The sequence below is a fragment of the Anopheles aquasalis genome, chromosome 2 (genome assembly GCF_943734665.1).
Source record: "Anopheles aquasalis chromosome 2, idAnoAquaMG_Q_19, whole genome shotgun sequence".
NCBI classification, from domain to species: Eukaryota; Metazoa; Arthropoda; class Insecta; order Diptera; family Culicidae; genus Anopheles; species Anopheles aquasalis.
Genome location: NC_064877.1, coordinates 8,212,501 through 8,225,000, shown reverse-complemented (window position 1 = coordinate 8,225,000; position 12,500 = coordinate 8,212,501). Strand labels below are relative to the sequence as shown.

Below are 12,500 nucleotides of genomic sequence, written 5' to 3'. Positions count from 1 at the left end.
TACCGGGCGGTCCGTACAGCAACAGGTTGGGAAGATCCGCCGTGGACAAACTTTCGCGCAACACGGCGACCACTTCCGCTTGTTCAACCACATCATCCACACTTCTGGGACGGCTGCAGGGCGAATAACGGGGTTAGGAAATTAGCTGCTGCTTCTACTTCTCCAGTAAGGACATTCTAAATACGCACTACTTCTCCACCCATGGAATCGCTTGACGTGCTCGTTTAGCGGACTGCGGGCCTGCATCACTTGGCACGGAAGCGCCTTCTCCACCGCCGGTAGTACGGCCTGTTTTTAGGAATGCTTGCATGTCTCAACACAAATCCTACACAAATCACACGGTTTTAAACCAAAAATCAAGGAAAAGGGATGATAAAATTACGCACAAAAAGAAGCAACCTGCCGGTTGATTTGTTGTTGGTGGGGAATTGCGCGCGCGGAACGCCAGTATGACAGTCGCTCTGTTATTGCAACATTTGTCAGGCTCTGCAATGGCTACACAAGCAACCATTTGCGCGCGCAACAGGCCCTGTTCAGTTTCATTGATTTAATTTTCCTTTGGACTCTTCCATTTCCTGGTAGAGTGAAAATTCTACTATAAATTGTAAAAACGGCACACAATAATACAATACCTACCATTCCAATGTGGTCATACCAGGTTAATGCTCGTCTCTAGAGCACAACTCGACCATTAAATCGACGGTTTGGGTTTTGAGGCAGACAAAGGCGAGGGCCAGAGTGAACCGAAATGAAATAATCACACACCGATGCTCCTTGTACTACTTACGATGACTAGTTTATTTAAATATAATAAAAACCTGGCAGACAGTCTCGCGTATCATCGTCCAGAATGATTTGCAGCCGATACCAGACCGTCTCGTCTGCTCGTATCGATTTCTTTCACCTTCCAGCCCCAGTCACATTTCTAGGCGAGTTCTCGTCTCTTCTTCATTGGTCAAATATAAACTCAAAAAATAGCTCTTTATCGTTAGAGAACCTCAGGAACAGGGATTAAAAGAAACGCTCTTCGTGCACCCCCCGATGAAATCATGCTCGATCGCGTTCGATCCTTTCCAGGCGTTGGCCGGAGAATTCTTTCATCTTCAGGGAAGGGAATCACTAGAGCAACGTGCATAATCGTGGACCGGCGTGGGGTTTCTTCTCGACCGCTCGCACCGCTTCCTCGAACACTTCGGCCAGGTTCTGTTTCCGTTTGGCCGAGCATTCCACCAGCGAGTACGCTTTGATTTTGTGCTTCAGCTTCTTGCCCTCGGCCGTGGTGACAAACTTCTCTGAGCCCACTACCCGCAGATCACTTTTGGTGCCTAAAAAGGAACAAAAGGACAAGGAATTAGTGAAAAATGTGCGAATGTGAAGCGAAGCTGTTACCGATCGCTACTTACCCACTAGCACTATCGGGACGGACGGGGCAAAGTGTCTTATTTCTGGGCACCATTTGGATAGCACGTTATCGAACGAGGTGCGGTTCGAGATCGAGTAGCAGATGAGAAAGCAGTCGGTCTGTAAATGTGAATCACAAAAAAGATGTTAAACAGAAGTTGATTGTGGCAGGATGCGGTAACTTACATTTGGATAGCTGAGGGGCCGCAATCGTTCGTAGTCCTCCTGGCCGGCCGTGTCCCAGAGTGTGAGCGCGTACGCACCATTGTCCACGGTTATGTTGCAGGCATGGTTATCGAATACCGTCGGCACATACTCGCTCGGAAATTCGTTTTGTGTGTAGGTGATGAGCATGCACGTCTTCCCGACCATACCATCACCGACCGTGGTGATCTTTAGCGGACGCATTCCCCCGATAGTCATTGTCATCGTTTGGTGTCCTCACTGCAATCACTGGTAGCTGCAATTACGAGAGAAACGAAACATGCATTACAATTTGTAGCATAGAAATACCTTTTGGTAAATCGATTCTTAGTTAATAAGATATTATATTGCAAATTTTTTAAACCAGTCTAACTAACGCTTATACACTGGAATCAACGGATCAGATTTTCAAGCAAACAAGACGTGACCCTCGATATTAAAGCCTAGATTTAAGTAGAGATAGAGAATCATGTTTGTCAACTAATTACTAATGCTCCAAAGCTACCTCTATGTTGAAGTACCCTGCTAATTAGCTTCAGGAGATGATCAGGGTCGTTACCACAACTCCCGTTTTAGATTGAATTTCATTCTCACCCGGTGGAGTCCTTCTATTCCACCAGCGACTCATCTTATGACTCATTCTCTTTTGCTTACCAATAATGTTCGGGTCTATATATGCACAGGAAATGCCATCCGCTTTATGAGCTTTTATCTTGGTCTCTACTTTCTTGCCGTGAATATATGCAAATATTAGGAGCATGATCTCTATCCTAATCCATGCCATGAAATGGGACCCAATTACACGCCTTGAAGCGGTCTCTCATGACATCCAAATGCGTCATAGTGCTTTGATATAAAAAAGGTAAATTTTTAAGCATACCGGTCGCATCAATTGTTATTAATTTCGGTCTCATTTATCATCAATAACAAACAAGCGAACGAAAAACGAATTGATTAACATGCGTGCTTATTTTGCATCGAAACAGCAAACATTTTTTGCGAAAAGGAACACCACAAGAGGCCACCTTAAAAGCACGTGCTAAGTTAAAGACGCACCTCCCTTTTCAATCATCCTTCGACGGCCAGCAGTATGTGTATGATGTGTGAGTTCATGTACAAAAGGAATTTGTAATTTACACGCAACACATATTCTGCTGTAAGCCTGCTTCTTCCTCGTGTTCCTGTTCTCTGGCGAGTACGCCTTTTTGCAATAAGCCATGTCCTTGTCGCAACCGCCTCGCCTCTACCACAGCTCTTGGATGACGAATACGGATTACAAACGGCTCCACTGGCTAAGTGCTAAACGCAATGGCAAATTCAATTGTCTTCCATTTTTATGCAAATATCAACCCAGCATTCCCGCCGTGACATAGGGTGTGCACTGTCGCCGATGCGCACAGATAGCGCTGCTCGAAGAAAATTTCCACTACACATACATGCTTCTAAACGGTGTTCTACATTCAACAATCAATTTTTCGAACACATTCTTCCCCATCAACTTACTCCTGGTGCCAGAGAAAAGTTTATAAAGGAGCTTTCACATGCAGATCATGCTATTGAGTCTCGCCTATCTCCCGTTGATACTTTAATGTGTTATCAGTCACACCATCGGTCAAGGCCAAGGTCAAGGTGTGCTGTAGTACACCTCCTAAAGGACCTCTGTAGACCAGGCTTAGGCACGAACCAGCTAAAACGTGCCTCTCTCATTCATGGGACGGTGTCTTGAGCGGAATTTTATGCACATCTCGCATTCGCTAGTCGAAAGCTGCTTAGGCACGCAATGCAAACACGTCAGCGTTGGCATCATAATCGAAACCACACACCAGCTCTTATCACTTTATCGTGTACCATACACTACTCCTCGTTCGATGGGCACCACGCGTTCCAGTTAGTGCACACCATGACGTGCAATTGTGTACGGATGATTAATTGCTTGTTTGCTTCGCTGAAATTATTCCTTGGACTACGCTACGTATTGCAATGCTCGTAAAATATAAGTTCAGGCGAAGGCGAATGATGCACGATTGGTCTTTGTGTGTAGCAGAGGCAATTGAATCATGCTTGTTGGTGGCATTGTTAACGTTAGATGTTATTTTGACGCTTTACCATCGACAGCTTCGCTTCTCAAAACGATTGTGTTGAAGGATCACACAAGAGTGGCCCTCGTATCGCCCTTGTCACCAGCATCAGTGGAACAGGCAACTTTTGTAGACCATTCCGCTATATTCTGCAAACGAGTAATCGAATACCATGGCTAGCCCATCGCAACACAACACGCTTTCCGTCGCTTTTGATCGCCACAGCTGTTACGGACACCTCTTATCAGCGAGCGTCAGCTGATGGAATTTGGAGGGGGAACTGGAGTGTGACGAGCAAACAGCAATCTATGAAGAATGGATGTTATCTCCGAGTACGTGAAGCGTACGCCTCGCACGACCATACTGAACTGGAGCATACAAATAAGTTACTTCGATGATACCTCTCCCGGTTGGGCCGCTTGTATCGGCCACCAAACACCTGCACTGATGAGGGAAGAAATTTGTTAACATACTAGCACCAAATGACAGAACGGAATCGATACCAAAGCGGCAGCATCGAGTGTAAATGGGCCGCGAGAATAAATGCCGATGAAACGGGGCGAAAGGTCTCCCCACATGAAGGGGCGATGGTCCGGGCACGTTAATTGGGTTAAATTAATTTCATCTTCCAAGACCAAGCCCCAGCAGCTCTTTGGGAAGATGCACTTCTTTCGCTGGTTGGTTGGCTCGAGAGAAAGAGACGCAAACCGGGGGCCGGACTCTGGCAATAAGAGTAGAACGCGATTGGGGCATTCCAATCTGTGCCCCAGTAGCGCGCACTGTCTCTTCGTGCCAGGCCAAAGATTAATGGATGTAAATTGAGGTGACCGGATGCACGGTGGGACCACCATCGACCGATGCTCAGTCGGATAGAAAAAGCGAAACTAGACAAGGCGCGCGTTCGACCGGGAAAATTGGGCAGCTCACTGGACACTGGTAACGCATGAAAAAGAAAGAAGCGTGACCATAGGTAGGTCGGTCCGATGAGTGGCTCGCCCTGGTACCGTGTATTACTTTCGGTTCTTTCGTTTCGCAGGACGATGGCCGGCACAGGGATTACAGCGCGATTCGCAGATGCTGCTGAGGTGTTGGGGATGAATTTTTCATTTCCCGGAAAACTGCCGGTAAATTCAGCTTTATCGATCCACCTGTGAAGGTCAAATCTTGTTAACCGTGGTGTAGCAGCACCTAAGGTCAGTGTTTCTCTGGACGATTTTTTTTTGTCACCTTCATACTGTGCGAATCGCGCTTGCTATTAGGAATAGCACTTTCGAGGTTTCCCCCTTGATACTGCAGCACCAGCCCTTCCGAGCGTCACCAATTGATAAGCGGATTGAGTCAATGCGGAGATTCAGTTCGATTGGTCTCCTCTTTGGGGCAGTTGTACCGAGCTGACTAATCCCGCCGAAGAGCGTTGGGCGATGCGTCAACCGTCATACGCGATGTAGACTTTCCGTCTTCGCCGTTAACGATGAATCATCGCTGAAAGACGATGCCAGAGCACAAGAGAACACGATAGTTTACCTGGGCAGTACAAGAAGTGGAACTTTCTGTTGCATTCAATTGGATCTTGAAATGTTGCGAACTTTCGAGAACCTCTAGGAAACAACAGGACGCCGGCAAGTTTCTCTTCCGGTCGATGCATAACCCGTTGTTTACGGAAACGCATTGCAATGTTACCTTCTCGAGAACTGAATAGGGTTGCCAACAATGTATAAACTTCAGCACCCATTCCTTCAACGGAAACAGCTGCCCTTGCCAGGTTTAAGTACTTTGTTACATCAGCATTCGGAAGCATACGAAGAATTCGATTCAGAACGCCGTATAAAAGTCATGGTTGTGGTTCAGTGCCCGTGTTTCTGTGCTGGTACCACGGGATGTTTATGTTAAGCGACAAATCATGGCGAATTCAATTACGGTACAAGCTCGGTGTTGACCTTGGTGCTTGTATCATAATGAGATGCTTCATTCGAAAATCATCATTCTTTTTCACGTGCCATACCTTACTCCGGTCCATAAACCGCCACTCGAACGGATGCTTTGCGAGACCGGGGAGATCGATTGATTGGTGTACGTCCATCAACTTTGCTTCGATTTAAGGTGTACTTAAAGGGCATAAAGGAACGATTTAAGAGCTTAATAGCGCGAAACGAAATGGGGAAAGTGTAACCATATTTACCAATTACTCTTCATCTCGACCATTTTCAACCGTACACAGCGTATGGGTGTGTACGGGTTGCTTCGATGTATCAACACTATCTTGTGGCCGACAGGGCTACGCCAGAGGCGCCAGCATCGTTAGCCTACTGCGGGGCTTAAAGAGTGGGTCATTTATCAAATGATGAGTAAAGGTAGCTGGAGATCATCCGGGCTAACAGTTTAGGTGCGTAATTCCTGTTTCTTCTAGATAAATTGGCGTACATTACGCACGTACCGCATGTGGAGTTTCTCCGCTCCCCGTGGAATTCATTGGGAAATTTTCACTGCTCCTTTCGTCCTGGTTGCTTTAATGTTCGTAAAGTGCCGGCTATGCTTCGGTACCGAACTGCTGGTGGGTCATCAAAAACAATATTGGGACTTTTTCAAAGGATTCGTCAACATGAGCTAACTCAAGCACACCCGAGCGCAGTACAAGGTATAATCTAATCGAGGAACTTCCCCTGTGCTGTGATGAAAGCTCCAATAACAGCCCAACTCTCCCGCGGGAACAGTCGTTAGTCATCGTTCAACAAGTAACCATTCGAAAGGGGTTGGGGGATCACCGCGCGCGGAGTTAAATGTGGAAACTCCTGTTTGGCACAAGTTTTAATGAGCGAAATCCCTTGGTGCAACAAACGAGCTAGACGGAGAATTGCGACCAGAAACATAGTTCAGAACAACGGGAAATGAAATTTGCTTCACCAACGATGGCACTGGGAGTGAGATGCTAGAGATCATCAAGGAGAGTGGTTCGTTATGGATGCCAAACAGAGGCGCAAAGACACACGCATCCTGATTGATGACATATTGGATTCGCGGAAAAAGTCGACGCCGGCAACATCAAACAACAAGGTACCATTCACCGGCAGCACCATCCAAACGCTCTTTCCTTTGGAGTTGGCAAAGGATTGCGATTCGCCATCAGTGCCGCGAGGTGACGAGTGTATCCGGATGGTGTGCGTCCTAGGAACGCCAAGGGAAAGGCAAGTACGCGTTCACCTTCTGTTATCAGCAAACCTGGGGCTATTGTATCCCGTAGCTCCGGTTACGTTATCGTTCCACCGATTCTGGCGACAACTTCTATAATGATGATGTTGTCTTCGTGGAAGCAGCTTCGTTACTTCTTTAAAGGCGACAGTGAAGCAGAAAATTTAGAATAAATGATAACTTGATACCCTCGACACACTTACCGCTTTAGGATTTTCGGTGTCCTCCAGCGTCGGGTTCCCTTCAATCCAGCGTAGCCAACACGACAGTAGATGCTTTCGTTAGCTTAGTTATAGTTTTCTTCTTTAAACCATCAACAACAACGCACTACAAGCGGTGGCCACGTGTAGCCGGTCGTTATCGAGCGCTTGATTTCGCAATGCCACCGCGTCCACTAGGTCCGGTTGTCCGGTCGGTCGAGGTGCTCTCTAATCACTTTGAAAATGTCAATCCCCGCGGGAAATGTCATTGAATGTGGGCCAGTCTACTACGATCCAAGGGATACTCAGAAGAACCAGCCAGCGTCAGCCTGCCGATAAGTTACTATCCGATGATCTTTGTCCACCGCGACGACTGCTGCCCCCTCAGGCTTCACGCAAACCGGTGCCTCCCGTTCTGACCGCACTAAACCGACTGAAATCCTCGCGGAATACACTGGGCGGTAATTTCATTCCGCACGATTGCGTTGTCTCCAACCGAAACAATTACAGATAAGTAGAGTCACCGTTTTTTTTCCACAAAACTACGGACCTACACTGTAAAGGGAGATAGCAATGAACAATAAGCATTTAACAGGGGAAGCAAAATGGGACACAATTTGAAAACTCAACAACACATCACTATCGTAACCATGACTAAAGATTTTGTTCCTCACAACACAGCATAACACCATAACACCAACTCATTTTCTGGTTGATGTCGTAACTCGCCTCCGGAGATTGAGAGCATGGTTACGACTCCATCACCAGGCCATCACCGGACATGTCACCAACCCTTTGGGGCTCCACCACCGTTCAACAACATCCCTGTTCGATGTTGATGGGCAAGCTATGCTGCGCTGGGTGGGATGCTTTCACTTTGTCCGCTCGAGTCTTTACCACCAGCACCGCTTTCTCGTTTGTCGTTGAGTTTCACTTCCACAAACTGTGTTGTAGCGGACACTATTTTGAATACGGCACCCCAAAGGAACATCGAATTGGTCAAAATGCCGGAAAAAACACTATACCGCACTGGGACGCAGGGTGCATCCGTGCCCGGTTGACGTCGCCGCTGATAAGCACGATCGTTGCAGCTCCTCTCTTGTTTTCCTGGTGGTTTATCGCATCGCAGAACCGGCAGCTGACCATAGGGACGCGTCTCCTTCGAAGGACGCTTCTTTCGGGGTGCTCTTGTCGATCGTCCTGCGTGTCCCTTCTGCACTCCTTATCACCCTTTTTCACTCTCTCACTTTCTATCTCTAGGGAACCAACCCTTGGAACTGCGTACGATGGTGTATGCCAATGTGCGCTGATTGATAGGTTGGCTACGATATTCCATCAACCGTAGCCCCAGCACGACTGTGTAGCAGTCCACCAGAGGAGTGCCCGATCCCTTCCTTCTTTTCTTCCTCCCTTTCGTCAGCGTCCTGCAAGACCGTTTGATAACGATAAGGCAAAGAGAGAAGGGGTCCAGCACACTTCGCGAACGTTCGTGATAAGAACAGCGTTCCGTTGGCCCTCCTTCTACGAGCTCCGATACCAGCGAGCGTGCCTTGCCCCGTTCAGCACGGCGCACACGACGGCCGCGGCCAGAGTCTCGAGTCAAGCATGCGATAGGAGATTGTCCTCCTCTCTGCTGTGCCTTCCCATTAGGCCCCATCAGCCCCCCTTGTCTATAGGCGAAGGTTTTGAAGAACGGCAGCGCCGCGAAACCGCAAAAACGGTTGCCAGATATCGCGCCTCGGTATTGATGTGTGGCGGCGCATCCATGGCACCGGTCGGACCTCTCTAGTCTCGGGCGCGCGCGATTCTTCTGTTTAGTATCGCGTCGCTAAGGCGCGAAAGGAAGATTCACACATTGCCACCAAATGATGACATACAAGCATCCGTGGCGGTCACACTGCGTCATTACAGATCGTTGCTTCGGACTTAATTGAATGTGCAAAACACGATCGCTCTCGGGCGTTTCCTCCAGACTCCCGGCGAATATACGATCTTTCCCAAATTGGCAACGACTACGTTGAACGATCTTTGCGTCTGCCGCTGCTGCGACCACCGACCGTATTCTGGCCGGGAATTGGAATGTGTATTGGCCCGCACTAGGGCTGCTTGCCGATGGGGGTTTGCCCGGTGAAGTGGGCTAAATACTTCACGTGATCTCCCACCCCCCGGGCCGACGGCCACGTTGGCAACTGACGGCGTTTCGTGGCGTGTGGTTATTTTTGGGATGCTTCCGCCATCGCTCTGCTATGCAAAGTAGTACGTAGTCTGATCGGATGCACTTTGCAGAGCGAAACAATCCCACTGTTGCTGCGTCACGGATCGGCCTCGTGATGTTTATCTCCAGATAATACATATATTGTACGCACACAATCGAGCGAGCAAATCATCATACAGCCGCACACGAGGGCAGCTTATCGCGATATCATGCACAGCGAGCTGGGGCATCACTACGATACGATCACTGCACTAACCGGATGTCCGATGGCTACGAGAATCGCTTCGGATGCTAAGTACGATCACTGGAAGTGTGTGAGGTGGGTTTTTCATCAATCTTACTAGAATGTCGCGCGAACACATTCAAATTCCTCATGATTTTAGATTCCTCACGATCACTCTAGAGATCATCACACCACACACAGATACACGGCAGACGATCGACTCGCTCTCGCAACGATAGCCAGACAGGCGGACGGACCGGTATCCAGCGAAAACCAACAACAGGTTGCACGCACGTTTCCCCACCCACCCCCATACATGGTAATCTCCGTCGTTGGGTAGGTTTGGTTCCGTTTTTGTTGCGGTCGTATGGTCACTATTTTTACCTTCTTTTTTTGCTGCCAACCAAACTCAACACACAACGACGACGACAACGACGACGTTGATGAAAAAGGCGCACAGAAGAGGAGGAACGTGACACTATTAACCCTTTCGTCACCACTGACGACTGCTATCGTCGTGTGCCAGCACCGGCACCGGATGACGCAGCGCGCCCCAGAGGCACGAGAGGCCACATATACGCGGGCACCCGATGATCGTAGCACCCAAACTATGCCAACTTAAGACGCGATAAGAACGCACAACCGGGGACAATTTAGCAGCACCAACCTCCCTACACGGGACAGCGAACGTGGTTGTTACCTATTTTATGATCGATGTCCGATAACGCACACCAAACACCAACGCAAGTTAAACGAATTTTATGCTCGCAAGCAACGACGGCATGACCACACCGTACGAGCGTCTAGCGATAAATGCGAGAGAGAAAAATGAGTCGACCGACCGAGCAGTCTCAACATAACTTGCCGTCGGGCGTGCGTATACCATCGAAAGAGGGATATGCTTTGAGAGACAACCTCCCTGAAGTGTGGGGGATGGTTCATTCGCGCGCGCTCGTCGTGCGATGGGATGATGATGGTCTCGTAAATGTGTGAGGTTTACGTGTTAATTGACATTGGGAGATGGGAATCGGTGTGTTTACGTACTACTCGCCGATATGACCTCGATCGTGAATTATAGTCGAACAAAGAACAGGCTTCAAAAGGGGCACCACCATCGTACCCCTTCATATCACATGGGGGAGGGGGGTGGCCTTATCTTTCTTCCCATTCCTAGCCTTGAGGTGGAGGATTTTTCGTGGTCATTTCTGGCGCTAGATGACCATCAACACCGCCACCAACGGCAGGACTTGTCGTAATGAGCCTCATTAAAATTGTTTGGCTACCTACATGCGCGCCTATGAATGCAGTGCATGCGAAGTTCATTAAGAGCAGCACTTCATACCCATTATCTTCGTGATGAGCATTATGCATTTACTTTTGGCGCCACCGGTTCGGGCCAGTTTGCACCCGAGCAGGTACCGCCAAGCCGCATGTAACAGCCGTAGAATAGGGATTTGTCTTGCAATGCACTCCCAAGGAAAGGCGCATGAAGGGACATTGACGGTGAGGAGTTTGCGTTGCTCCCGGATGTGCCTGTTCGCTCGAACACATGTTGTTTTTGACCCAATTTTCCCACGGATACGGCACGTCATACAGTTGAAATCTTTTGGATCTCTTAACGCAAGACAGCAACCGCATGGATGTTTGGTTTGCAGTGGCATCCAGACGGATCTTCTTGGATTATGTGCGGCATGTGAGCCTTTACTGCGAACTAAGTTAATTCAATTTTGTGGATAATTAGGTTCGATTTTGTGGTCGTAAATACATTATTTAGAGAGAAATTGGAGATCTACATCCTTTATCGATACAGAAGCTGTATTGATTGTTAGATTAACTTAAGTTGCTTCCAGACGGTAAACGAATGCATCGCGAAAGATTTTGCTCAGACTGAGCAAAAACTTTCGCGAAAGCGTGTGTTCTTCGACAGACCTCCGCCAGAGGGCTTTTTTTATATGAAATGACAGCTTTGACAGCAGTGTTCGTTCTTTCGCGATGCATTCGCTCCCTACACGGGCATCCATGCTATCGCGATCAAACTTTCGCGCACTTGTATGGGGATGACGTTTATTCGTTTCGTCGTCGCGATACTTTCGCGATACTTTCGTGCTCGTTTAGACGCAATCCTAGATATACTTTGGCCTTCCGCTATCTCTTTCGTTAACATTTTACCAATAAATTAGTTTCAAAATTAATCACATTTAACGATATTTTTCAATTTTTACAGAATGTTTTCTGCTGCACGGGACTTTGCGTCAACACTGTCAATTCACACTGTCATGCTGACAGCGCCTACTTTTCAATGTTTTCTTCCCTTGCGGATCCGAACGAAGAGTTCTAAAAGATGGCAGCGCTAATCAAGGGTCTCAAATTTGCGGCCCAAATATCGAACCGAAATCCAGCCCTGCTCTATATGAGCGTCAGAAATCGTAAGTAATCGTGGCCATCCTGCCTCCCAACATGTTTTCCTGTGCCGGCCGTGGTAAGCGGGTTCGCTGGGGCTCGTCGGAATTTACGTAACTTTCAGCGCAGAGCCTGTCATTCCTCGGGCACAATCGGTGGGGTTGGATTTGTTTACGTTTCTAGCGGATAGCCGGATCGGGTCTAACTGGCCTCTCCGCTGGCCTAAGCAAATCGACTGTATGTGCTTTTTCGTTTTGCAGATGGCTGGAACAAAGATTTCAAGCCGGGCAAGTTCCCAGAAACCGAGAAAGAGCGTGAGTTGGCGGCCAAGAAGTACGGACTAGCTCCGGCGGAATACCAGCCGTACCCGGATGATGGTCTCGGTTACGGTGACTATCCGAAGCTACCGGACACGCCAGTAGAAGCGAGGGATCCCTACTATCCTTATGACTTCCCGGAGCTGAAGAGAAATCTCCATGATACGGTGAGCGATATCTGAAACCACCCATTTGAAAGAGCAACATAAAACATAATATTTTTGTCATTTTAGCTTCACGCAGAGACCGATTTCTGGTCGGAGGATCGCTTCGGTA

The 12,500-nt window shown here is 48.2% G+C and overlaps 3 protein-coding genes across 5 annotated transcripts in view; 1 reads left to right on the top strand and 2 right to left on the bottom strand.

Moving 5' to 3' along the window:
• LOC126574147 (replication factor C subunit 4) overlaps positions 1 to 414 on the bottom strand; it is a 1,383-nt gene extending 969 nt beyond the window's left edge. Inside the window, exons 1-2 of the mRNA XM_050234170.1 lie at positions 189 to 414; positions 1 to 113 (exon numbers count right to left, since the gene is read on the bottom strand). The exon at positions 1 to 113 is cut by the window's left edge and continues 755 nt beyond it. Coding sequence (XP_050090127.1) covers positions 1 to 113; positions 189 to 310 — 235 coding nt within the window. The 5' untranslated portion in view covers positions 311 to 414. The remainder of the gene's footprint in view (positions 114 to 188) is intronic.
• A 356-nt stretch (positions 415 to 770) lies between these two features.
• Positions 771 to 10,315, bottom strand: LOC126569595 (ras-like GTP-binding protein RhoL). Of its 3 annotated transcripts, none has more exons than XM_050226797.1 (5): positions 10,208 to 10,315; positions 7,073 to 7,624; positions 1,588 to 1,861; positions 1,404 to 1,521; positions 771 to 1,325 (listed from the first exon to the last, which is right to left on the bottom strand). In XM_050226797.1, exons 3-5 carry the CDS (start codon positions 1,828 to 1,830, stop codon positions 1,120 to 1,122), a joined length of 567 nt encoding a protein of 188 aa, XP_050082754.1. In that variant the 5' UTR covers positions 1,831 to 1,861; positions 7,073 to 7,624; positions 10,208 to 10,315; the 3' UTR covers positions 771 to 1,119. The 3 variants fall into 3 exon arrangements, with proteins under 3 accessions (XP_050082754.1, XP_050082756.1, XP_050082755.1); XM_050226799.1 differs by lacking the exon at positions 10,208 to 10,315 and adding an exon at positions 9,892 to 10,147; XM_050226798.1 differs by lacking the exon at positions 10,208 to 10,315 and adding an exon at positions 8,339 to 8,448.
• Positions 10,316 to 11,790: 1,475 nt separating this feature from the next.
• LOC126570439 (NADH dehydrogenase [ubiquinone] 1 beta subcomplex subunit 8, mitochondrial) overlaps positions 11,791 to 12,500 on the top strand; it is a 1,047-nt gene continuing 337 nt past the window's right edge. The window contains exons 1-3 of the mRNA XM_050228181.1: positions 11,791 to 11,933; positions 12,168 to 12,391; positions 12,458 to 12,500. The exon at positions 12,458 to 12,500 is cut by the window's right edge and continues 337 nt beyond it. Coding sequence (XP_050084138.1) covers positions 11,849 to 11,933; positions 12,168 to 12,391; positions 12,458 to 12,500 — 352 coding nt within the window. The 5' untranslated portion in view covers positions 11,791 to 11,848. The remainder of the gene's footprint in view (positions 11,934 to 12,167; positions 12,392 to 12,457) is intronic.